At 41.8% G+C, this 24,542-nt stretch overlaps 1 protein-coding gene across 2 annotated transcripts in view; it reads right to left on the reverse strand.

Annotated features, from left to right (window-relative positions):
- Positions 1-24,542, reverse strand: part of LOC130357918 (gastricsin-like) — a 69,547-nt gene that overhangs the window by 16,972 nt on the left and 28,033 nt on the right. Inside the window, exons 1-3 of one of the 2 annotated variants that reach the window (XM_056560670.1) lie at positions 17,991-18,046; positions 14,358-14,514; positions 14,170-14,287 (exon numbers count right to left, since the gene is read on the reverse strand). In XM_056560670.1, coding sequence (XP_056416645.1) covers positions 14,170-14,287; positions 14,358-14,514; positions 17,991-18,046 — 331 coding nt within the window. Of the gene's footprint in view, positions 1-14,169; positions 14,288-14,357; positions 14,515-17,990; positions 18,047-24,542 lie in introns of those variants that run through there. The other variant, XM_056560671.1, reaches the window with a different exon arrangement.

The following is a 24,542-nucleotide window of genomic DNA, read 5'->3' on the forward strand; positions in this document are numbered from 1 at the left end:
TTGCCGGTTAGCTCAGGGGGCTGTTCGGGATGTCCGCAGCGAAATCGCGGCATCCCAAACAGCTGAGAAACATCAGGAGGGTCCCGTACTTTGCCTCCTGGTGTCCGATCGCCGAATGACTGCTCAGTGCCTGAAATCCAGGCATGAGCAGTCAAGCGGCAGAATTGTTGATCAATGGTTTCCTATGAGAAAACATTGATCAATGTAAAAGATCAGTGTATGCAGTGTTATAGATAATTTAACCCCTTCCCTAATAAAAGTTTGACTCACCCCCCTTTTCCCATTTAAAAAAAACAGTGTAAATAAAAATAAACATATGTGGTATCGCCACGTGTGGAAATGTCCGAATTATAAAAATATATTGCAGGATAATTGCAGGATAATTTTATGGGCCAGTTTGTGGAGGACCCAACAAGAAGTGATGCCTTGTTGGATCTGATCATTTCCAACAACGCTAAGCTGGTTGGTAATGTAACTGTGCGGGAAAACCTTGGTAATAGCGACCACAATATAGTTACTTTTGACTTAAAATGTAGAAAACAAAGACAGACGGGGAAGGCAAAAACATATAACTTTAAAAAGGCAAACTTCCCTGGGCTGAGAGCTGCACTACAGGACATAGACTGGGGGGAGGTGTTCTCAAATACTGATACAGAAGGTAAATGGGACATCTTTAAATCAACTCTAAATAACTATACAGCTAAATATATACCAAAGGGGAACAAATATAAACGATTAAATCTAAATCCTACATGGCTGACAAATGATGTTAAAAGAGCAATAAACAACAAAAAAATTGCCTTCAAAAAATTCAAATCTGATGGGTCAGCTATAACATTTAAACAGTACAAGGAGCTTATTAAAATCTGTAAAAATGTAATAAAAACAGCAAAAATTCAAAACGAGAGACAGGTAGCCAAAGAAAGTAAAACTAATCCTAAATATTTTTTTAGATATATAAATGCAAAAAAACCAAGGACAGTGCATGTAGGACTCCTAAATAATGATAATGGGGAGGTTGTCACGGGCGATCAAGCGAAGGCGGAGCTACTGAATGGGTTCTTTAGTTCTGTATACACTATGGAAAAAGGAGCTGACATTGGCCAGGTCAGTGCTGGTAACACATCATGTAATGTACTGAACTGGCTTAATGTAGAGATGGTACAAGGTAAGTTAAGTAATATAAATGTAAGCAAATCTCCAGGGCCAGATGGACTACACCCAAGAGTTCTTAGAGAGGTAAGTTCAGTAATATCTGTACCCCTGTTCATGATATTTAGAGATTCTCTGATGTCTGGTATTGTGCCAAGGGACTGGCGCAAGGCGAATGTGGTGCCAATCTTCAAAAAGGGCTCTAGGTCTTCCCCAGGAAACTATAGACCGGTAAGTTTAACGTGCATTGTGGGTAAATTGTTTGAAGGACTTATAAGGGATTACATACAGGAATACATAGGGGATAATAGTATTATAAGTGCTAACCAGCATGGGTTTACTAAGGATAGGAGTTGTCAAACCAATCTAATTTGCTTTTATGAAGATGTGAGTAGAAGCCTTGACAGAGGAATGGCTGTGGATATAGTGTTTCTGGATTTTGCTAAAGCATTTGATACTGTCCCTCATAGACGTCTGACAGGTAAGTTAAGGTCTTTGGGCTTGGAAACTTTAGTTTGTAACTGGATTGAACACTGGCTCATGGATCGTACCCAGAGAGTGGTGGTCAATGATTCGTACTCTGATTGGTCCCCGGTAATTAGTGGTGTACCCCAAGGTTCTGTACTGGGCCCGCTGCTGTTTAATTTATTTATCAATGATATAGAGGATGGTATTAACCGCTGTTTTTATCTTTGCAGATGACACCAAGCTTTGTAGCACGGTACAGTCTATAGAGGATGTGCATAAGTTACAAGATGACTTGGATAGACTAAGTGTCTGGGCATCCACTTGGCAAATGAGGTTCAATGTGGATAAATGTAAAGTTATGCATCTGCTTACTAATAACCTGCATGTATGGTATGTCTTAGGGGGGGTTAAACTGGCAGTCACTGGTAGAGAAGGATCTGGGTGTACTTGTAGATCACAGACTACAGAATAGCATGCAATGTCAGGCTGCTGCTTCCAAAGCCAGCAGGATATTGTCATGTATCAAAAGAGGCATGGACTCAAGGGACAGGGACATAATACTCCCCCTTTATAAAGCATTGGTACGGCCTCACCTGGTATATGCTGTTCAGTTTTGGTCGCCTGTACATAAAAGGGACACTGTGGAGCTGGAAAGGGTGCAGAGACGCACGACTAAACTAATATGGAGCATGGAACATCTTAGCTATGAGGAGTGGTTAAAGGAGTTACAATTGTTTAGTCTTGAGAAGAGACGTTTAAGGGGGGATATGATAAACGTATATAAGTATATTAATGGCCCATACAAAAAATATGGAGAAAAACTGTTCCAGGTTAAACCCCCCCAAAGGACGAGGGGGCACTCCCTCCGTCTGGAGAAGAAAAAGTTTAGTCTCAAGGGGCGACACGCCTTCTTTACCATGAGAACTGTGAACTTATGGAACAGTCTACCTCAGGAACTGGTCACAGCAGGAAAAATTTACAGCTTTAAAACAGGATTAGATACATTCCTGGAACAAAATAACATTAATGCTTATGAAGAAATATAAAATCCCATCCATTCCCCAATATCGCGCCACACCCCTACCCCTTAATTCCCTGGTTGAACTTGATGGACATATGTCTTTTTTCGACCGTACTAACTATGTAACTATGTAACTATGTAACTATGTATATCATTAATTAAACCACACGGTAAATGGCGTACGCGCAAAAAAAATTCCAAAGTACAATATAGTGTGTTTTTGGTCACTTTTTATATTATGAAAATATGAATAAACAGCGATCAATAAGTCCGTAAATACAAAAATGGTACCGCTAAAAACTTCAGATCAGGGCGCAAAAAATGAGCCCTCATACCCCCCCTTATGCGGAAAAATAAAAAAGTTATAGGGGTCAGAAGATGACAATTTTAAACGTATAAATTTTCCTGAATGTAGTTATGATTTTTTCCAGAAGTATGACAAAATCAAACCTATATAAGTAGGGTATCATTTTAATCATATCGACCTACAAAATAAAGAGAAGGTGTAATTTTTCACCGAAAAATTTAGTGTGTAGAAACAGAAGCCCCCAAAATTACAAAATGGTGTTTTTATTTTCAATTTTGTCTCACAATGATTTTTTTTTACATTTTGCCGTAGATTTTTGGGTAAAATGACTGACATCATTACAATGTAGAATTGGTGGCACAAAAAATAAGCCATCATATGAATTTTTAGGTGCCAAATTGAAAGAGTTATGATTTTTTAAAGGTAAGGAGGAAAAAACGAAAATGCAAAAACGGAAAAACCCCGGGTCCTTAACCCCTTAACCTGTTCAGGACATCGGGCATATGCATACGCCCTGCATCCCGAGTCCTTAAGGACTGAGGGCATATGGATACGCCCGTGGGAATTTCGGTCTCCGCCGCTAGCCGGTTGGGGACCGGTTCGGGATGCCTGCTGAATTCATTCAGCATTCACCCCGGCACATCGCCCAGGGGGGTCCTGAGACCCCCCCCCCCCCCCATGTCGGCGATCGAATAAAATCGCATGTCAATTCAGACATGCGATTTTCTGCTATTCCGGGTTGATCGGGTCTCTGATGACCCGATCACCCAGAAAATAGCGATGATCAGAGCTGTCAGGTACAGCCCCAATCGTCTTGAGGGCTAGGAGTGAGGTCGTAGAGCTGCGATCTCCTCCTATCTCCTGCCATTGGTCAGAACTGATTCTGACTAATAGCAGAGCAGGACAGTGGTTTGCCATGGCAACCCCCGTTCTGCCCACCCCTGGATGTCGAGGGGATCGTGGGAAGAAGATGGAGGCCAGTACCTGCAGGAGAAGATGCCTGGGGACCCCGGATCTTCGCTGGAGACTGCTGGATACTGGATCAGGTAGGGAAGAGATGGTGGGGAGGTGGGGGGGGGGATAATTGAAAGTGAAAGTAAAACGATCTTTACTGTGGCAACCACTAGGAAGGCCAAACTGCAACTCCCAGCCTGCCAAAGGCTTTCTGGGCATGCCAGGAGTTGTAGTTTTGCAACATCTGGAGGGTCACAGTTTGGAGACCACTGTTACAGTGGTGCCCAAACGGTAGCCAAACTACAACTCTCAGCATGCCTTGACTGCCCAGGCATGCTGGGAGTTGTAATTCTGTAACATTTGTCCCTTCAGATTTAGCAATTTTCATGAATTTTTCGAAAATTGCTGCTCTACTTTGAAGCCCTCTAAAATATGTCCATTTTATTATGCCAACATAAAGTGGACATATTGTATTTGTGAATAAAAATAAAATTTATTGTGAATATCCATTTTCCTTACAAGTAGAGAGCTTCAAAGTTAGAAAAATGCTAAATTTTCAAAATTTTCATGACATTTGGGGATTTTTCACCAAGAAAGGATGCAAGTAATGCTGAAAATTTACCCCCAAAATAAAGTAGAATATGTCACGAAAAAACATTCTCAGAATCAGAATATTCGGTAAAAGCGTTTTCGCGTTATTAATTCGTAAAGCGACGGTGGTCAGAATTGCGAAAAAGGGCTCAGTCCTTAAGGTGAAAATGGGCTGCGTCTTTAAAGGGTTAAGGACCATGGACGTATGCGTACGTCTAAGCACCCTGGTAGTTAAGGACCAAGGACATATGCGTACATCCGTGGGAATTTCGGTCCCTGCCGCGCGCCGGGCGGGGACCGGATCGGGGTGACTGCTGATATCGATCAGCAGTCACCCCGCGCAAATGCCCTAAGGGGTCATCGGACCCCCCCCCATGTTGGCGATCGGCACAAATCGCAGTGAATTCACACTTGCGATTTGCGTGATTCCGGGTCATTCCGGGTCTATAGTGACCCGGTGACCCGGAATATAAGGGGGATCGCGGTTGTCCAAGACACCCACGATCATCCTGAAGGGATAGGAGTGAGGTGGCAGGGGTGCCACCCCTCCTATCCCTGCTATTGGTGGTCTAGACACGACCACCAATAGCAGAAGGGGGGCGGGGGGGGGTTAACTTTAGTTTTCCCCATTCTGCCCAACCACAATAGGCCGGGCAGAACGGGGAAACGAAGGGGACCTGCGCCGGAGTCCACTTACCCTGTGGGGGAGGCTGCGGGCAATGATCGGTGTTGGAGATCGGCGGGCGCGATGCCGTGCAGCTGGCTCCCTGGATCCGATGGAAGCCGGTAAGTTGCCTAGCAACATCTGTAGTGCTACAGTTTGAGACCACTATACAGTGGTCTCTATACTGTAGCCCTCCAGATGTTGCAAAACTACAACTCCCAGCATGCCCAGACAGCTGTTTGGGCATGCTGGGATTTGTAGTTTTGCAACAGCTGGAGGGCTACAGTTTGAGACCACTATACAGTAGTATCTAAACTATAGCCCTCCAGATCTTGCAAAACTACAACTCCTAGCATGCCCACACAACTGTTTGCTGTCTGGGCATGCTGGGATTTGTAGTTTTGCAACATCTGGAGGACCACAGTTTGCAGTAGTCTCTATACTGTAGCTCTCCAGATGTTGCAAAACTGCAAATCACAGCATGCCCTTCGGCGATCAGTACATGCTGGGAGTTGTAGTTTTGCAACAGCTGGAGGCACACTGTTTGGAAAATACTGAGTTAGATAACAGAACCTAACTGAAGGTTTTCCAACCAGTGTTCCTCCAGCTGTTGCAAAAGTACAACTCCAAGCATGCACGGTCTGTCAGTACATGCTGGGAGTTGTAGTTTTGAAACAGCTGGAGGTTTCCCCCCCCCCCCCCCCCCCCAGTGTTTACAGCAAGTTTCCTGCTTCAAGTGTGGGCTGCAGCTAATTTTTTGCCGCAGCGCAAACTCCTAGCAGGGAACTCACTGTAAACCTCCGCCAGTGTGAATGTACCCTAAAAACACTACACTAACAAATAATTAAGGGTAAAACACTACATATACACCCCCTAACACTGTCCCCCCCCCCCCCCCCCAGGTATGCTGTCCAGGCATGCTGGGAGTTTAGCAACAGCTGGAGGCACCCTGTTTGGGAATCACTGGCATAGAATACCCCTATGTCCACCCCTATGCAATCCCTAATTTAGTCCTCAAATGCGCATGGCACTCTCTCACTTCAGAGCCCTGTCGTATTTCAAGGAAACAGTTTAGGGCTGTTTCCATACTCAGGAGAAATTACACTACAAATTTTGGGGATTTTTCTCCTTTTACCCCTTATGAAAAGGAAAAGTTGGGGTCTACACCAGCCAGTTAGTGTAAAAAAAAGATTTTACAGCGGTTCTGACATAAACGCAAAAAAATTAATACCGACATGTGACCCCATTTTGGAAACTACACCCCTCACGGAATGTAACAAGGGGTATAGTGAGCCTTAACACCCCACAGGTGTTTGACAAATTTTCATTAACCCCTTAAGGACCAAGCATTTTTCTGTTTTTACACTTTCGTTTTTTCCTCCTTACCTTTTAAAAATCATAACCCTTTCAATTTTGCATCTAAAAATTCATACGAGGGCTTATTATTTGTGCCACCAATTCTACTTTGTAATGACATCAGTTATTTTACACAAACATTTACGGCGAAACGGAAAAAAAATCATTGTGCGACAAAATTGAAAAAAAAACACCATTTTGTAAATTTTGGGGGCTTCTGTTTCTACGCTGTACATTTTCCAGTAAAAATGACACTTTATCTTTATTCTGTAGGTCCATACGATTAAAATGATACCCTACTTATGATTTTTTCCAGAAGTACGACGAAATCAAACCTATATAACTACATGCACGGAAATTTATACATTTAAAATTTGTCCTCTTCTGACCCCTATAAAAAAAAAAATTTTCTGCGTACAGGGTGGTTTGAGGGAAAATGTTTTGCGCCGTGATCTGAAGTTTTAATCGGTACCATTTTTATTTTGATCAGACTTCTTGATCGCTTTTTATTCCTTTTTTTATGGTATGAAAAGTGACCAAAAATACGCTATTTTGGACTTTGGAATTTTTTTGCGTGTACGCAATTTACCGTGCAGTTTAATTAATGATATATTTTTATAGTTTGGACATTTACGCACGCGACGATACCACATATGTGTATTTTTTTATAATGGTTACATATTTTTAATATGGAATTTGGGAAAAGGGGGGTGATTTAAACTTTTAATAAGGAAGGGGTTAATTTGTGTGTTTTTAAACTTTTTTTTTACTTTATTTTTTTTTTTTACACTTTTAGTCTCCTTAGGGGACTTTTAGGAGGAATCATTAGATTCCTCATACAGATCATTGTGGTTTCATAAAACCACAATGAACTGTGTGCTCTGCGCTCGATTGATAAAGCCTGGCCAAGCCCTCAGGCTACCTCAGTAGTGGATCGCCCCCCCATGATCGCTCTGCGGGGGGGCGATCCACCCCACTGGACCACCAGGGACGGGATACAGGCACCTTTAGACGCCGCTGTCAACTTTGACATTGGCGATCTAAAGAGTTGATAGCCGGCCGCGGCGATCGCTGGCCGTTATGACATGGGCTCGAGTCGGGAGCCCGCATCATACCCCGGTAACGGCAATTGGACGAGCATAGACGTCCATGGCCATTGTATATATACAGATAAATAATGCAAAGCTAAAATCACCCACCTCTTTAAGAAAAGTGAAAAAACTGAATGTATGTGAATGTATGTAGTAGTAAAATAATGCTTTTATCATAGGTATTATGTCTTGTGATATAATTTGCTTAGTGCTAACTACTATAATTCAGTTCATATTCTAGTCTAATGTCCTTATTTAACTGTCAGGTATATCCAAATGAATGCAGAACACTTCTTATGAAGTCCCAAGTCTATACCAATATAACTTTAAAGGGGTACTCCACCCCTAGACATCTTATCCCCTATCCAAAGGATAGGGGATAAGATGTCTGATCACGGGGGTTCCGCCACTGGGGAACCCCCGTGATCCCGGCTGCAGCACCCCGCTGTTGTTACTGCACAGAACAAACTCGCACTGTGCTTAATGACGGCGATGCAGAGGTCGGAGCATCGTGATGTCACGGCTACGCCCCTCGTGACGTCTCTGCCCGCCCCCGTAACACAAGTCTATGAGAGGGGGCATGATGGCCACCATGCCCCCTCCCATAGACTTGCATTAAGGGTGCGGGCCGTTACATCATGAGGGGCAGAGCCGTGACATCACGATGCTCCGGCTCCTGTATTGCCCGTCATTACGCACAGAGCGAGTTTGCACTAACGACAGTGGGGTGATGCAGCCGAGATCCCGGGGGTCCCCAGCGGTGGGACCCCACGATCAAACATCTTATCCCCTATCCTTTGCATAGGGGATAAGATGTCTAGGGGTGGAGTACTCCTTTAACACCATTTCTAAACCCAGGATCTTTAATTCCAATAATCTAAGTATGTATAGGATCTATAATATATTTTATCTATTTTGAATATATTGCGTTACCTTACATTAAAAGTTGGATATATATTCTCCCATACACTCACGAAGAGTTGACAATTTGACCACAACAGTTGACCTCACCCTAAAGCCTCATTCACACTTTTATATGGAACAAATTGAAAAACAAAATTCTGAGTAATACAAATCTTCTTGTATACTTTTATGTTGGTTTGTAAAGTTGCATACAACAAATGCGCATATGTAAAATGTGCTATGATATTTCTTATGTGAGCTATAAATCATACCAATACAGATCTGTTGGAAGAAGCTGCATTTGCTTGTTTGCTTGAGGTTTTATTTTTGAGGTGGGATAATATATCAAATTGTTTTGATGTTAAATTTAATGGAATAAGGGATGAGACTGCATCCCTTGTTGGGGACTGCAATTCATATGTAAGGGCTCGTCCACATTTGTACGGCGTCCGTCATCTTTTTCCTCCATTACTTGCTAAAAACGATGGAGGGAAACTGAAGCTAGAACTGAAGCCATTACTTTGAATTACACGGGTCACATTTATCTGGTGTCTCCAGTTGGATGTCTAGCCACGCCCGACGAGGGAACACATGTTGCTGTGTTCCCCTGTCCGGCATTCAGAAATAATGTATGCTGGATGCTAAACAACTGATGAAAACTGATGCATGTTTTCATCAGTTGTACCATCAGTTGCATTGAGTTTTAAGCTGGGTTTACACCAGACATACGTGAACCTAGCCTAAGTTGTTCTCTGTGTAAAGTGGACTGTAGGGGGTGAGGTGAGAAGGAGAAGTTTATGTTATGTTCGTTTTTTTAAGAGCTGGTAGAGAGTTCACACTTGGTAAAAGGGAAACTAAGTTGGTGTCTGTATCAGCTCATGATATATGAAAGTGATACTGAGCTTGTTAATGGTGTAATGTCTTGTCTGTCCTTGATAACTGGATAGCAAAGTGAATAAGGAACGGATTATCTAAGGATCGAGAAGACTTGTATACCCTGCTGGCAATCAGAATTAAGTCCAAAAGAAACTTAATGCTGGAACATTGATGGTACAGTCAGTATGTATAAGGAATGGACTAACAACTCTATGATAAGTCTGGAGTAATAGGAATAATTATACGGGACAGCGAGAAAAGTTTTTGATTAGATTTTTCTCTCCCTCTCTTTAACCATTCCTTTCTTGTTTATTCTATTCTCCCTTCTTTGCTTAATTGGGGATAGTCTATATTAATTGTAACATTTTACTGGTTTGAGCTGTCTCTATACGGATGAAACTCAAAAAATTTGAATATCAGTAATGCAATTAAAAAGAAAGGAAGCATTAAGTACTCCAAAATCTCCTGGTAGACGGATTTGTTGACCCTGGACTTAAAGAGGTTATTCAGGACAACTGACAACATGTCTAACAACAGTGCTCTGTAGACTTTTAGGGGGAGATTTATCAAAACCTTTCCAGAGAGCACTGAGTTGCCCATAGCAACCAATCAGATTACTTCTTTTGTTTCTAACCTCTTAAGGACGCAGGGCGTACCTCTTCGCCCTGCGCCCGATCTATAAAGCGGGGTCACGCTGCATCAAAGCGGGTCAGTCCCAGCGGCTAATGAAAGCCGGAACCTTGGGCTAATAGCGTGCAGCACCGATTGTTGTGCCTCGCGCTATTAACCCTTTAGATGCGGCGTTCAAAGTTGACCGCCTTGTCTAAAGTAACAAAAATACACTCCCGGCAGCTCTGTCGGGCTGATTGGGACCATCGCGGTGAAATCGCAATGTCTCGATCAGCTAGAACTTAAGCGGAGGGTCCGTTACCTGCCTCCGATGTGTCCGATTGGCGATTGATTGCTCCAAGCCTGAAATCATGTAAATGAATGGCAGTGATCTGTGTAGAAGATCAGTGTGTGCAGTGTTTTAGTCTTTAGAGGGGGCTATAACATTGCAAAAAAAAAGTGTGAAAAAAAAGTTAATAAAGATCATTTAACCCCTTCCCTAATTAAAGTGAGAATCACCCCCCTTTTCCCATACAAAAAAAACTGTGTAAATAAAAATAAACATATGTGGTATCACAGCGTGCAGAAATTACCGAACTCTAAAAATATATCATTCATCATTCATTAAACCGCAAGGTCAATGGCGTACAAGCAAAACAATTCCAGAGTTCAAAATAACATATTTTTGGTCACTTTTTATGTCATGAAAAAATGAATAAAAAGCAATAAAAAAGTCAGATCAATACAAAAATGGTACCACTAAAAACTTCAGATCACAGTGCAACAAATTTGCCCTCATACCGGCCCGTACGCGGAAAAATAAAACAGTTATAGGGGTCAAAAAATGACAATTTCAAACGTATTCATTTTTGTGCATGAAGTTATGATTTTTTTCAGAAGTAAGACAAACCTATATAAGTAGGGTATCCTTTTATTTGTATGCACCTACAGAATAAAGAAAAGGTGTCATTTTTACCAAAAAATGCACTGCGTAGAAACAGAAGCCCCCAAAAGTTACAAAATGGCATTTTTTCTTCAATTTTGTTGCACAATTAATTTTTTTTTCCGTTTTGCTTTGAATGTTTTGGTAAAATGACTGGTGTCACTGAAAAGTTGAAATTGGTGGCGCAAAACATAAGCCATAATATGGAATTTTAGGTGCAAAATTGAAAGGGTTATGATTTTTAAAAGGTAAGGAGGAAAAAACAAAAGTGCAAAAACGGAAAAACCTCCGTTTCAGAGTCCTTAAGGGGTTAAAACAGGTAAAATATTTACTCACCTGTACTAGAAGTATATATACGTTGATATTTGATATTGTCGGATATTCATACTATGGAAATTCCACTCAAAATTTCCATGAGGAATCTGGAACATCCTCCTATAAAGGAAGGTCCGCTGCTTTGTTTACATGACTGAAGTTCCATAGTGGAAGTTGTGACAAGGAGTTGAGTTGAATTGTGACAAGGAATTAGATTTTCCATGGTGTGAACAAGACCAAAGGTTGGGGGGGGGGGGGGGGGGGCTGTTTTGTGTGCCACTGCAGTTTTTAAGCCAAAGTCAGAAGTGGATCCAGTAGGAAGGAGAAGTAAAAGTCATTCCTTTACCTTTGGCTCAAAAACTGCATTGGCACTTTTCAAAAAAACACCAGAAAAAAACCTGTGTGGAAACCTAGCCTAAGGTCAGTTCGACATGAGCATATTATGCATTTTTGGTGCCCACAGTATGACCAAATGTATCTACTTTAATCTGGGATTAATAACCTATAGTCACAACTAGGGATGTCCCGATACCATTTTTTAAGACCGAGTACGAGTACCGATACTTTATTTCAAGTACTCGCCGATACCAAGTACGAGTACTTTTATTTTAAAGGGAATCTGACAGCGGGGTGACGCGGTTTCTGGCGCTGTTTACCGTATGATATGTGGGTCCTTGTTGTGTACAATGGAGGCGGCTGCTGTAGTATGAGCCAAGATCTCTCTCTTTTCCATTGGACAGAACAGGGAATTTGAATTGGCCGTGGGACTGATGACCACATGGTGAGCAGCGGTAGAAACAGGGTCACCTGCATCTACCTATAAATTGAAGTTAGTGCAGGTGACTCTGCTGTAAGATTGTCTTTAATAGTAGGGAGTATCCCCCTTTAGACATTAGCAGGGCCCCCCTTTAGACTTTAGCAGTGCCCCCTTTAGACTTTAGCAGGGCCCCCCTTTAGACTTTAGCAGGGCCCCCTTTAGACTTTAGCAGGGCCCCCCTTTAGACATTAGCAGGGGCCCCCCTTTAGACATTAGCAGGGGCCCCCTTTAGACATTAGCAGCCCCCCTTTAGACAGCAGGGCCCCCCTTTAGACATTAGCAGCCCCCCTTTAGACAGCAGGGCCCCCTTTTGTCTTTAGCAGGGCCCCCCTTTAGACTTTAGCAGGGCCCCCTTTAGACTTTAGCAGGGCCCCCCTTTAGACATTAGCAGGCGCCCCCCTTTAGACATTAGCCGGGACCCCCCTTTAGACATTAGCAGGCCCCCCCCCTTTAGACATTAGCAGGGCCCCCCCTTAAGACATTAGCAGGGCCCCCCTGTAGACATTAGCAGGGCCCCCCTGTAGGTGAAAAAGTGCTGTCCCTGCAGCTATTGCCTGTGAGGAGTCCAAATACAGGAAGTGAGGACAGAACAAGCAGGGCTCTGTGCAGGCTCCTGGCTTGTCAATCATCATCATGTGTGAGCCCATAGCAAGTCACAGAGCCTCACTGCACAGAGCCCTGCTTGTCCTCACTGTACAGAGCCCTGCTTGTCCACCCTCACTTCCTATATTTGGACTCCTCATAGAGACACACAGACAATAGCTGCAAGGACAAAAATATACATATCTTTTAACCAATGTATATTACAAATATTTATATAATGGTATTATCTGCGTTACATAAAACGTTTTTGTTTATGACAGGTACACTTTAACCTCTTAAGGACCCATGACGTACCTGTACGTTATGAGTCCGCTCCCGATCTATAATGAGGGGCCACGGCGTGCCGTGACCTGTGGCTAATAGCGCGCGGCATTGATTGTGGTGCCACGCGCTATTAACCCTTTATACGCGGCGTTCAAAGTTGAACGCCGCGTCTAAAGTGGAAGTAAAACCATGCCGGTTAGCTCAGAGAGCTGTTCGGGATCGCCGCAGTGAAATCCCGAACAGCTTACATGACAGCCGGAGGATCCCTACCTGCCTCCATGCTGTCCGATCACCGAATGACTGCTCAGTGCCAGAGATCCAGGCATGAGCAGTCAAGCGGCAGAATCATGGATCAGTGGTTTCTTATGAGAAACCACTGATCAATGTAAAAGATCAGTGTGTGCAGTGTTATAGGTCCCTATGAGAGCTATAACATTGCAAAAAAAAAGTGGGAAAAAAAAGTGAATAAAGATCATTTAACACCTTCACTAATAAAAGTTTGAATCACCCCCCTTTTCCCATATAAAAAAAACTGTGTAAATAAAAATAAACATATGTGGTATCGCCACATGCGGAAATGTCCGAATTATAAAAATATATTGTTAATTAAACCATTCCAAAGTCCAAAATAGTGCATCAATAAGTCCTATCAATACAAAAATGGTACCGCTAAAAACTTCAGATCACGGTGCAAAAAACGAGCCCTCATACCACCCCATACGCAGAAAAATAAAAAAGTTACAGGGGTCAGAAGATGACAATTTTAAACGTATACATTTTCCTGCATGTAGTTACGATTTTTTCCAGAAGTACGACAAAATCAAACCTACATAAGTAGGGTTTCATTTTAATCATATGGACCTACAGAATAAAGAGAATGTGTCATTTTTACCGGAAAATGTACTGCGTAGAAACGGAAGCCCCCGAAATTACAAAATGGTGTTTTTTTTTTCAATTTTGTCTCGCATTTATTTTTTTTTCAGTTTCACCATAGATTTTTGGGTAAAATGACTGATGTCATTACAATTTAGAATTGGTGTCTCAAAAAATAAGCCATCATATGGATTTTTAGATGCAAAATGTAAAGAGTTATGATTTTTTAAAGGTAAGGAGGAAAAAACGAAAATGCAAAAACGGAAAAACCACGGGTCCTTAAGGTGTTACAGGATTGACGGCCTAGATCTAAATACACCACATAAAAACCAAATACTAGATTTGTATATAATGTTTCTCACCACAAGCTGCACTTTGACAGGATGCTGATGGAACCCAAAGGTTGGAAGATCCTGTGTCGAATAGAACCAAGAAGTTTTGTGGTGGTGTTCCTATGCTGATTTCTCCATAATAATATGTCTGAAAACAAGAGAAGGGTCAATGCATCTTCATATATAAAAGTGTCGTATGTATACTTATTTTAACTCACATCCATGTACATGGGCTCATAGGCTACAGCAAAATCAAAGTTTTGGTTGAAGTGGTATTTAAGTCCAGGGTCTCTTTTGTGAGTCTTCATATACTCCTCTAGAACTCCTTTATCTCGCATGTTTTCACGGGCAGATTTGTATCTTTTTAGAGGGACTCTACAACAAAGAGTAAGATTTTAGTATCACTTTATCATACTGAATAGTTTCCCCACAATAGAAACACCCAGGCACAAACATGCATAAAATTACTATCCTGGCACCATATTCCAGTATTAATCTCTTCAATCCACCTCCGTACTTTCCCATTTCCTTAAAAAATTTATTATTTCAGTGCTAAGAAATAATTTAATTCATTTCATTATTAATTTGGCGTTCAGGCATCTTTTTATAAAATGAAAACTTCGGTGAAAAGTATACTTTCCCTTGTAAAATGTCACCTGCAGTCATGATGTCTGATACATCAGTTTGAAATGTTATCATTATCAGAAACCAACACAAAATAGCTAAATGGCCTAAAGCAGTGGTGGGGTTAATGTAGATTAAACAGCTGGTCTAAAGCAGTGAAATGGTTCATTTTAAGGGTTTACAATGCTGCATATCAGGAGTCCAGTGGTTACTCACCCTTTCTTGACTCCAGATTGGCAAGGCTAGAATAGAAAGCTGAACACAGAAGTTAAAGGGGTACTCAGGTAGAAATTTTTTTTTAAATCAACTGGTGCCAGAAAGTTAAACAGATTTGTAAATTACTTCTATTTAAAAATCTTAATCTTTCTGGTACTTATCAGCTGCTGTATGCTCCTAATGACGTTTTTCTTCTTTTTGAATTTATTTTCTGTCTGACCACAGTGCTCTCTGCTGACACCTGTACATGTCAGGAACTATCCAGAGCGGGTTCAAATCCCCATAGCAAACATATCCTGCTCTGGACAGTTCCTGACATGGACAGAGGTGTCAGCAGAGAGCACTGTGGTCAGACTGGAAAGAACTACTCAACTTCCTGTGGAGAATACAGCAGCTGATAAGTACTGGAAGGGTTAAGATTTTTAAACTTACAAATCTGTTTAACTTTCTGGCACTATTTATTTATTTATTTTTTTTATCGGTTTCCACCGGAGTACCCCTTTAAGCTTCCTGGTTCCTACCGATACTGTTCATAGTGCACTTAGAGGAAAAAGCTGACACTTTTGTAAACTGGCAGACCTGAGGAGGTTTACATTGCTGCAGACTTTCCCTGAGCATAGTTAGGTTCTGAGTTGTGTGGACTCAGTTGTTATTGTCCCTAAATATCATATGGGCTGCTTCCTTTAAGGCTATATTTAGAACAATTTGTATAATCTATATTAGTAAAGATTCTAATAGATGTGATCTATCTGCACCTCTCTATGTGCTAAGCCAAGACACTATGGATTATGTAGTTACCAGAGCTACCGCTTGAAGTCAGTGCTTTCTTAATTTACTCTAAACAGTAGCTTAAAGGGGTTATCCACCATAAGGTGATTTTAGTACGTACCTGGCAGACAGTAATGGGCATGCTTAGGAAGGATCTGCGCTTGTCTTGGGGCTAAATGGCTATGTTGTGAGATTACCTTAACACTGTGGCTAGCTTTCTGTGAACTGGTATTTCCTGTTTGAGTTTTCATCTTTTGGCTACAAATCCCATAATTCCATTTCCTCCCTCCCACACATCAACCATCCCACCCATTGAAACATAAATGAACTGCGATCGCTCCACCCATTGAAGCAGACAGGTTCCCTGTCATCAGCTGACTAGTGGACTAGTGAGTCAGGTCTCGGCCACATTGCAAGCTGGGAAAAATCTGAGACAACAGTCATTTTGTATGCTGCTAAACATAAATATTGGGGTGAAAATCCCAGAATTGTGAGAAAATCGTCACAGACAGGTAGAGACACTAACTACACTCACTTTACAGCCCCTGTAGCATAGTGAAATAAAAAAAAAATCCTGGAATACCCCTTTAATTACTTTCTATTAGAGGTGGCAAGGGGGGGGGGGGGTAGAAAAATACTGATAATGTTTGACTGAAGGAGTTATATAAGGGTTATTATTAAGCAACAGTGGTCAGCACTGTTGCCTTAGAGTATGTTCATATGTGCAGAATGAGGAAACCGTGCTGATTGCCACAACGGAACGCATGGACCTGCATGCATTCTCTATATGCTTAAAGGGTTGCCTTCAGGTACTCAAATGTGTCTCCATTCTTTAAAAACAATGGGAACAGCCTGAAATGTTAATGATAATAATCTTTATATAATGCCAAAATTTTACACAGTACTTTACAATACAGAGGTTATACGTATAGTCAAAATCAGATACTGTACAAAAAAAAAATTACAATTTGAACAAGAGGAATGAAGAAAAACTTTCTTATTTCTCTACTTCTTAACTCATACTTGGGACCCTGCTCCATTCCTGGAGGGAGCTGGGTCCCTGCAAGAGATTGTGGGGGGTCCCAGTGGTGGGACCCCCATGATCTAGAAATTATCCCTTTTCCTTTGGATACGGGATAAGTGTTTATGCACAATAGAATCAATCATTTCTTTCCAGCATTTCTGCCAATGCATTTTCATTTGAAGAATTGCTACCATGAAGTGGGAATAGCAATTTCTATAGGAAAAATGTGCTGACCAAAAAAAAAAAAAAAAAAGAGAACCTTTTAGCATGTCGATAAAGAATATGTCCTATGCGTCCACCACTGAACAGATGCAGTCATCAACTTTTAATCAAGATAACATTGTTTTTTTTAAATATAGTATAAGTATATTAAGTCTTTCAGACTATGCCAGCTATCCTTTCTACAACTAAATTTTCTAACTTTAGTTCTACAACTACATTTCCTGTTATATAGGACTGTATATAGGATTTAGATAATAGTTTACAAATGAGGGATTTGCAATATGGCTTTTGAAGAACATTGACCCTCGGCAGGGTTACTGAAGGGTCTTGCAGAGATACAACTAGAAATTCCCGGACCCCATCTGCTATTTAGAATACCGGGCCCACTTAGGCACCAGGGCTTAGGTACTTTGCTTACTTCCCCTCTATTGCTAGCTATAACAGTTTTGAAATGGATACTCCGTGCTTCTCCCAGCTCTATCTAGAAGCTCTAAAACATAAAGACATGGCGCTCCATAGCATAGTATGTTCAAGGTAAATAATAATGGGGGAGCAAACGATAAAGATTGCGCTTACCCCAAATGGTTGTGTACCCATTACACAACCATGGAAACAGTGTAGAGAGATAAATGTCCTGCCACCTTTCCACCAACGATATAAAAGGAACTTGTTTCAGGAAGGTGGATCAAAATGATGCTGGACACAACCAAGGAGTAAGATCTTGAAAGACTTTACCCAGAATGCATTCTGGGTAATTAAACTCTTTCATGGTGTTACTCCTTGGTTGTGTCCAGCACTATCTAGAAGCTGCATGCTCCCAGCTCTATCTAGTGATCAGACACTGTCTGACCACCCAGACCCTAGCTGACAAAATATTTTGATGTGTCTATGTAATAGGGCAAATGTTTTTCAAAGTAACAGTACTTCTTTAAAACCAACAAATCTGTCTAGATGTTCATATCACTGGTATAATATACAATAAATGGCTGGCACTCACCTCACCAGCCCCTCTGCCAGTTGGAGGCAGAAAAAAGCGAACACCACCCACTTCATGTTTCTTGTCTCTCTTAGGAAGATTGAAGTATCATCTGAATCTACCCTCTTATATTAATTTGACAGCCCCATAGTCTATTTGTTGTTCACAATTCTACCAATCAAAATCCTTATCTGGCTGGTGTAGAAATTCCACTCAGGTGTCCAGCTTATAGGAGGGATTTAGATAATAGCATTTTTTTTGGCAGCTAATAATCGTTTATGAATTCACCTTGCTGCTTTTAAGGCACAACTTTGTTTGAATAAAACATTACAGTATAATAGTTCCATAGTGGTTATCAAGATGCAAATGTACTATCAATGACAAATGTTTGAGCAGTGATAGCAATAAATCAATAGGTTTTAGTTATGCAGAGTATTCACCGTATTCACCTGTGATTACAATCTATGTTCATACTGATATGGTCTTTATCTCGCTCTTATAGGATCAAGCCAATTAGAATGTTTTCACGCTAGCTTTATACTTAGGTAATTATTTTTATTCATATTATGATATGATTTATATTCTGTATAGATCATCTTCTTACTTGACCCTTTTAGTTCCAGCAGTGAGTTCTGGTGATTGGCTGGGGCTTCAGGCAACAGCTGTATCCTTTTAGAAGGCAAAAGGCTGCTCTCCTCTGGATATAACTGAGACCCTCCATCCCCCTCACCTCATCCCAGCTGCTGGTTTCGAGTTCCTGTGGCAACCAGTACCTGTTGGTAATGTCAGGCCTGGCAAACTTTATAAAGGAGAATCTGCCTGTCATATCTGGCCTGCAAATGAGGGTATTGATGTTTTCCTGGCTCTTTTTCTTGTGCATTTTGACTGATCTTTACGTTCTACTTCTGACTCTCCTGACCACTGTCTTTCTTCTGAAGGTGCTCTTGTGTTTTTTTCCAGTCACATCCTTCATGTTCTCCTGGTGACCTTTGGCACTACCTCATTGTAAAGGGTAAAGAATAGGGATACTTTCTACATTCTGAACCCCAGATAAAAAAAAAAGTCTTGGTTAAAAATATAATGCATAAGATTCTCATTTCCGAAAAAGTGAATGCGCTCAAAGCTGATTTGGTTGATCTTTTTAATAAAGTGTGGCAACCTTGGAGATCCTCTCCCCATGCCCCGGATATGTATTATTATTTGTCTTTAGAAGCTATCTTTCTGCATATGTGTACTCTGGAAGCACCTGATCATTATAGTGAGGTGTGTTACTACCCGATGCCTGTTATATCTGCTTATGTTGTACCGTGCCCCCCCCCACACACACACACACACTTTTTGATTATTGTTATGTATTATGTTTCTGTATACGCACTTACATTTGGATTTCTATGTTTATATTGTGCTGATTTGTTACTATATCCTTCTGTTCAAATACATTTATGGATTGTGTTGCAGTTCTGGCATAGCTCGGAATTGGAAATAGTGCTGTTTCACAGAAAATCTAAAAGGCCATAGGGCTTCACTGATCACCACAACTTAATCACTATAGACATCTGAAAAAGATCCTGGATAAGACATTTGTGGCATATTTAACCCCTTAAGGACTGAGTCCTTTTTCACCTTAAGGACTCGGCCATTTTTTGCAAATCTGACCACTGTCACTTTAAACATTAATAACTCTGGAATGCTTTTAGTGATCATTCTGATTCCGAGATAGTTTTTTCGTGACATATTCTACTTTAACATAGTGGTAACATTTTGTGGTAACTTGCATCCTTTCTTGGTGAAAAATCCCAAAATTTGATGAAAAATTTGAAAATTTTGCGTTTTTCTAACTTTGAAGCTCTCTGCTTGTAAGCAAAATGGATATTCAAAATAATTTTTTTTTATTCACATATACAATATGTCTACTTTATGTTTGCATCATAAAATTGATGAGTTTTTACTTTTGGGAGACATCAGAGGGCTTCAAAGTTCCGCAGCAATTTTCCAATTTTTCACAAAATTTTGAAACTCGCTTTTTTTTCAGGGACCAGTTCAGGTTTGAAGTGGATTTGAAGGGTCTTCATATTAGAAATAGCCCATGAATTACCCCATTATAAAAACTGCACCCCCCCCCCAAAGTATTCAAAATGACATTCAGTAAGCGTTTTAACCCTTTAGGGGTTTCACAGGAATAGCAGCAAAGTGAAGGAGAAAATTCACAATCTAAATTTTTTACACTCACATGTTCTTGTAGACCCAATTTTTTTATTTTTGCAAGGGGTAAAAAGGAGAAAATTTTTACTTGTATTTGAAACCCAATTTTTCTCGAGTAAGCACATACCTCATATGTCTATGTTAATTGTTCGGCGGGCGCAGTAGAGGGCTCAGAAGGGAAGGAGCGTCAAATGGTTTTTGGGGGGCATGTCACTTTTAGGAAGCCCCTATGGTACCAGAACAGCAAAAAAACCCCACATGGCATACCATTTTGGAAACTAGACCCCTCGGGGAACATAACAAGGGGTAAAGTGAACCTTACTACCCCACAGGTGATTCACGACTTTTGCATATGTAAAAAAAAAAAAAAATGTTTACCTAAAATGCTTGGTTTCCCAAAAGTTTTATATTTTTAAAAAGGATAATAGCAGAAACTACCCCCCGAAATTGGAAGCCCAATTTCTCCCGATTCAGAAAACACCCCATATGGTCGTGAAAAGTGCTCTGCTGGCGCACTACAGGTCTCAGAAGAGAAGGAGTCACATTTGGCTTTTTTGAAGGAAATTTTGCTCTGGGGGCATGCCGCATTTAGGAAGCCCCTATGGTGCCAGGACAGCAAAAAAAAAACACTTGGCATACCATTTTGGAAACTAGACCCCTCGGGGAACATAACAAGGGGTAAAGTGAACCTTAATACCCTACAGGTGTTTCACGACTTTTGCATATGTAAAAAAAAAAAAAAATTTACCTAAAATGCTTGGTTTCCCAAAAAATTTACATTTTTGCAAAGGGTTAAAGCAGAAAATACCCCCCAAAATTTGAAGCCCAATTTCTCCCGATTCAGAAAACACCCCATATGGGGGTGAAAAGTGCTCTGCTGGCGCACTACAGGTCTCAGAAGTGAAGGAGTCACATTTGGCTTTTTGAAAGCATATTTTGCTCTGGGGGCATGCTGCATTTAGGAAGCCCCTATGGTGCCAGGACAGCAGAAAAAAAACACATTGCATACCATTTTGGAAACTAGAGCCCTCGTTGAATGTAACAAGGGGTTAAGTGAACCTTAATACCCCACAGGCGTTTCACGACTATTGCATATGTAAAAAAAAATTATTTTTTTTACCTAAAATGCTTCTTTTCCCCAAAATTTTACATTTTTAAAAAGGGTAAAGCAGAAAATACCCCCCAAAATTTGTAACACAATTTCTCCCGAGTACGGCGATACCCCATATGTGACCCTTAACTGTTGCCTTGAAATACGACAGGGCTCCAAAGTGAGAGCGCCATGCGCATTTGAGGCCTAAATTAGGGATTGCATAGGGGTGGACATAGGGGAATTCTATGCCAGTGATTCCCAAACAGGGTGCCTCCAGCTGTTGCAAAACTCCCAGCATGCCTGGACAGTCAACGGCTGTCCGACAATACTGGGAGTTGTTGTTTTGCAACAGCTGGAGGCTCCGTTTTGGAAACAGTGGCGTACCAGACGCTTTCATTTTTATTGGGGAGGGGGGCTGTGTAGGGGTATGTGTATATGTAGTGTTTTTTACTTTTTATTTTATTTTTTGTTAGTGTAGTGTAGTGTTTTTAGGGTACCGTCACACGGGCGGGGGTTCACAGTAGTTTCTCGCTGGCAGTTTGAGCTGTTGCAGAAAATTTGCCGCAGCTCAAACTTGCAGCCCGATACTTAGTGTAAACCTCCGCCCATGTGAGTGTACCCTGTACATTCACATTGGGGGGGGGGGGGACGACACAACCAGTGTGCCTTCAGCTGTTGCAAAACTACAACTCTCAGCAGTCACCGACAATGGGCATGCTGGGAGTTGTAGTTATGCAACCAGCAGATGCACCACTACAACTCCCAGCATGCACTTTAGCTGTTTGTGCAAGCTGGGAGTTGTAGTTATACAACAGCTGAAGGTACACTTTTCCATAGAAAAAATGTGCCTCCAACTGTTGCAAAACCATAAGTCCCAGCATTCCCATAAGGGAATGCTGGGAGTTGTGGTGGTCTGCCTCCTGCTGTTGCATAACTACAGCTCCCAGCATGCCCTTTTTGCATGCTGGGAGCTGTTGCTAAGCAACAGTAGGAGGCTGTCACTCACCTCCTGCTGCTGCTCCGTCTCAGGTCAGTCCCACCGCCGCCGCTCCTGGGGCCCCGATCCCAACATGGACGCCGGGGATCGGGGTCCCCAGCACCCGGGGTCGTCTTCCCGCACCCGCTCACGTCCTCCGGAAGAGGGGCGGAGCGGGTGCGGGAGTGACACCCGCAGCAGGCGCCCAGATTGGTCGGCCGACGAATCAGGGCGATCGTGAGGTGGCACCAGTGCCACCTCACCCCTGCAGGCTCTGGCTGTTCGGGGCCATCAGAGACGGCCCCGTTCAGCCAGTAAATCCGGGTCACCGGGTCACTGGAGACCCGATTGACCCGGAATCGCCACAAGTCGCTGGACTGAATTGTCCAGCGATCTGCGGCCATCGCCGACATGGGGGGGCATAATGACCCCCCTGGGCGATATGCCGGGATGCCTGCTGAATGATTTCAGCAGGCATCCGGCTCCGGTCCCCAACCGGCTAGCGGTGGGGACCGGAATTCCCACGGGCGTATGGATACGCCCTGCATCCTTAAGGACTCGGAATGTGTCCTTAAGAGGTTAATTGATATTTACTCAGTTTTTTGGGTGAAGAAACTCATTTACTGGATTAAAATGATGGCTTTTGGAAACGTATTGCAGATAAACACCAATATTTTGTATACATTCTGCTATCTATAGTACAGTTCTCAATCTTTTATTTCAAGGGACTCGCCAGACAGAATATGGTAATACATGGACCTTACCACTGGACTTAGTCCAAGGAAAATTTTACAAATCACCTCAATTAACTGTATTATGTAAAGCAGTGATGTCCAAACTGTGGCCCTCCAGATGTTGCAAAACTAAGAATCCCAGCATGCTTTCTGGGCATGCTGGAAATTGTAGTTTTGCAACATCTGGAGGGTCACAGTTTGGACATCACTGATGTAAAGGGAGTTGGTTCTATTACCGAACCAGCAATTGGTACAGCCATGAAAAGTATTGTGCAGCATATCTTCACTTTTCTAAAAACTTCTTCCCCAGCTTCACCTCACCAACAATTTCAAAAGCTTCACAGGGAGACCCACCTCTTTTGTTAAGGTAGTAGCACTTTTGCCAGTTACACACATTAATTTTATCTTAACTGTTCTAGATCCAAAGTTATGAGATAACATCACAATTAAAACACTTGATACTTAAATCAAATACTTCTTTATTCCAACACATACGGTCACCTCTGGTAAAATCAAGAAATAAATATTATATTCTAAAACATATTTCTATAGTAATGCCTGCAGGTTGCTCCATATAAACCACACCTTGACGTGCAACGTCAGTACGAGCCAGAGAAAGCGCCTTTGTGTGCGAAACTTGTTGCCGCCCCTGTGTACGCCCCCGTCCCCACCTGTCCACCGCTGCTCCCTGTGTGTCTGTCCGCTTGGATGTGTATCTATGTTCATGTTGAATAAAACCTGTTTTTTCTATTGACAAGTGGTGGTGAGTGCATTATCCTTACCTTCTACTTTGACTGCATTTATTGAATCTTCTGAGTTCTGGGATAAGAGCACCTCCACCATTCAGATTGCATTGGGACTGACACACGTGCTGAATGCTGTTTTTTCCTGAAGGAGCTCATATGTCCTATATAACATAGTTCATAAGGTTGAAAAAAGACCAGAGTCCATCAAGTTCAACCTATAACCCTAATGAGTCCCTACTGAGTTGATCCAGAGGAAGGCAAAAAAAAAACTCATACTAGAGGTAAAAATTCCTTCCCGACTCCAAATATGGCAGCCAGACTTTTTTCATTTCTCTGTTTGAAGGATTATGTTCTAAATTCACCTAACATGTCTGAGGCATGCAGTATGGATAATACCAGTGGTAGGGATCTGGAATCTCCTAACATGCCCATGGATACAGCTATCAGCACAGGTAGAGCACAGGCGGGGGCATTTTTCACTGCATGTGAGGCCCAGGATGAACTGCAGGTGTTAAGTACGAGAACTTTGCAATATAAAGTACAATCGCTTGCAGACAAAGAAACTTGGCTATTTTGGACAATTCAGTCCCTCACAGCGTATGCTGAGTGCAAACGGACACCAAGAGGGCTCCGTGTTTACAAATATCCATCACAGTTTGCCGGTAATCCTGAGTTCCTAGCCGCCTGGGATCATACCCATATCACACATTCATTAAACTTGCAACAGTTAATTCTTATACAAAATCAAAAGGAGTATGAGCGTATAACAACTGAATTGTGCAAAGCTACAATTGAATTGCGTACTAGATTCACAGAGGCACA

Source organism: Hyla sarda, chromosome 2 (genome assembly GCF_029499605.1).
Source record: "Hyla sarda isolate aHylSar1 chromosome 2, aHylSar1.hap1, whole genome shotgun sequence".
NCBI lineage: Eukaryota > Metazoa > Chordata > Amphibia > Anura > Hylidae > Hyla > Hyla sarda.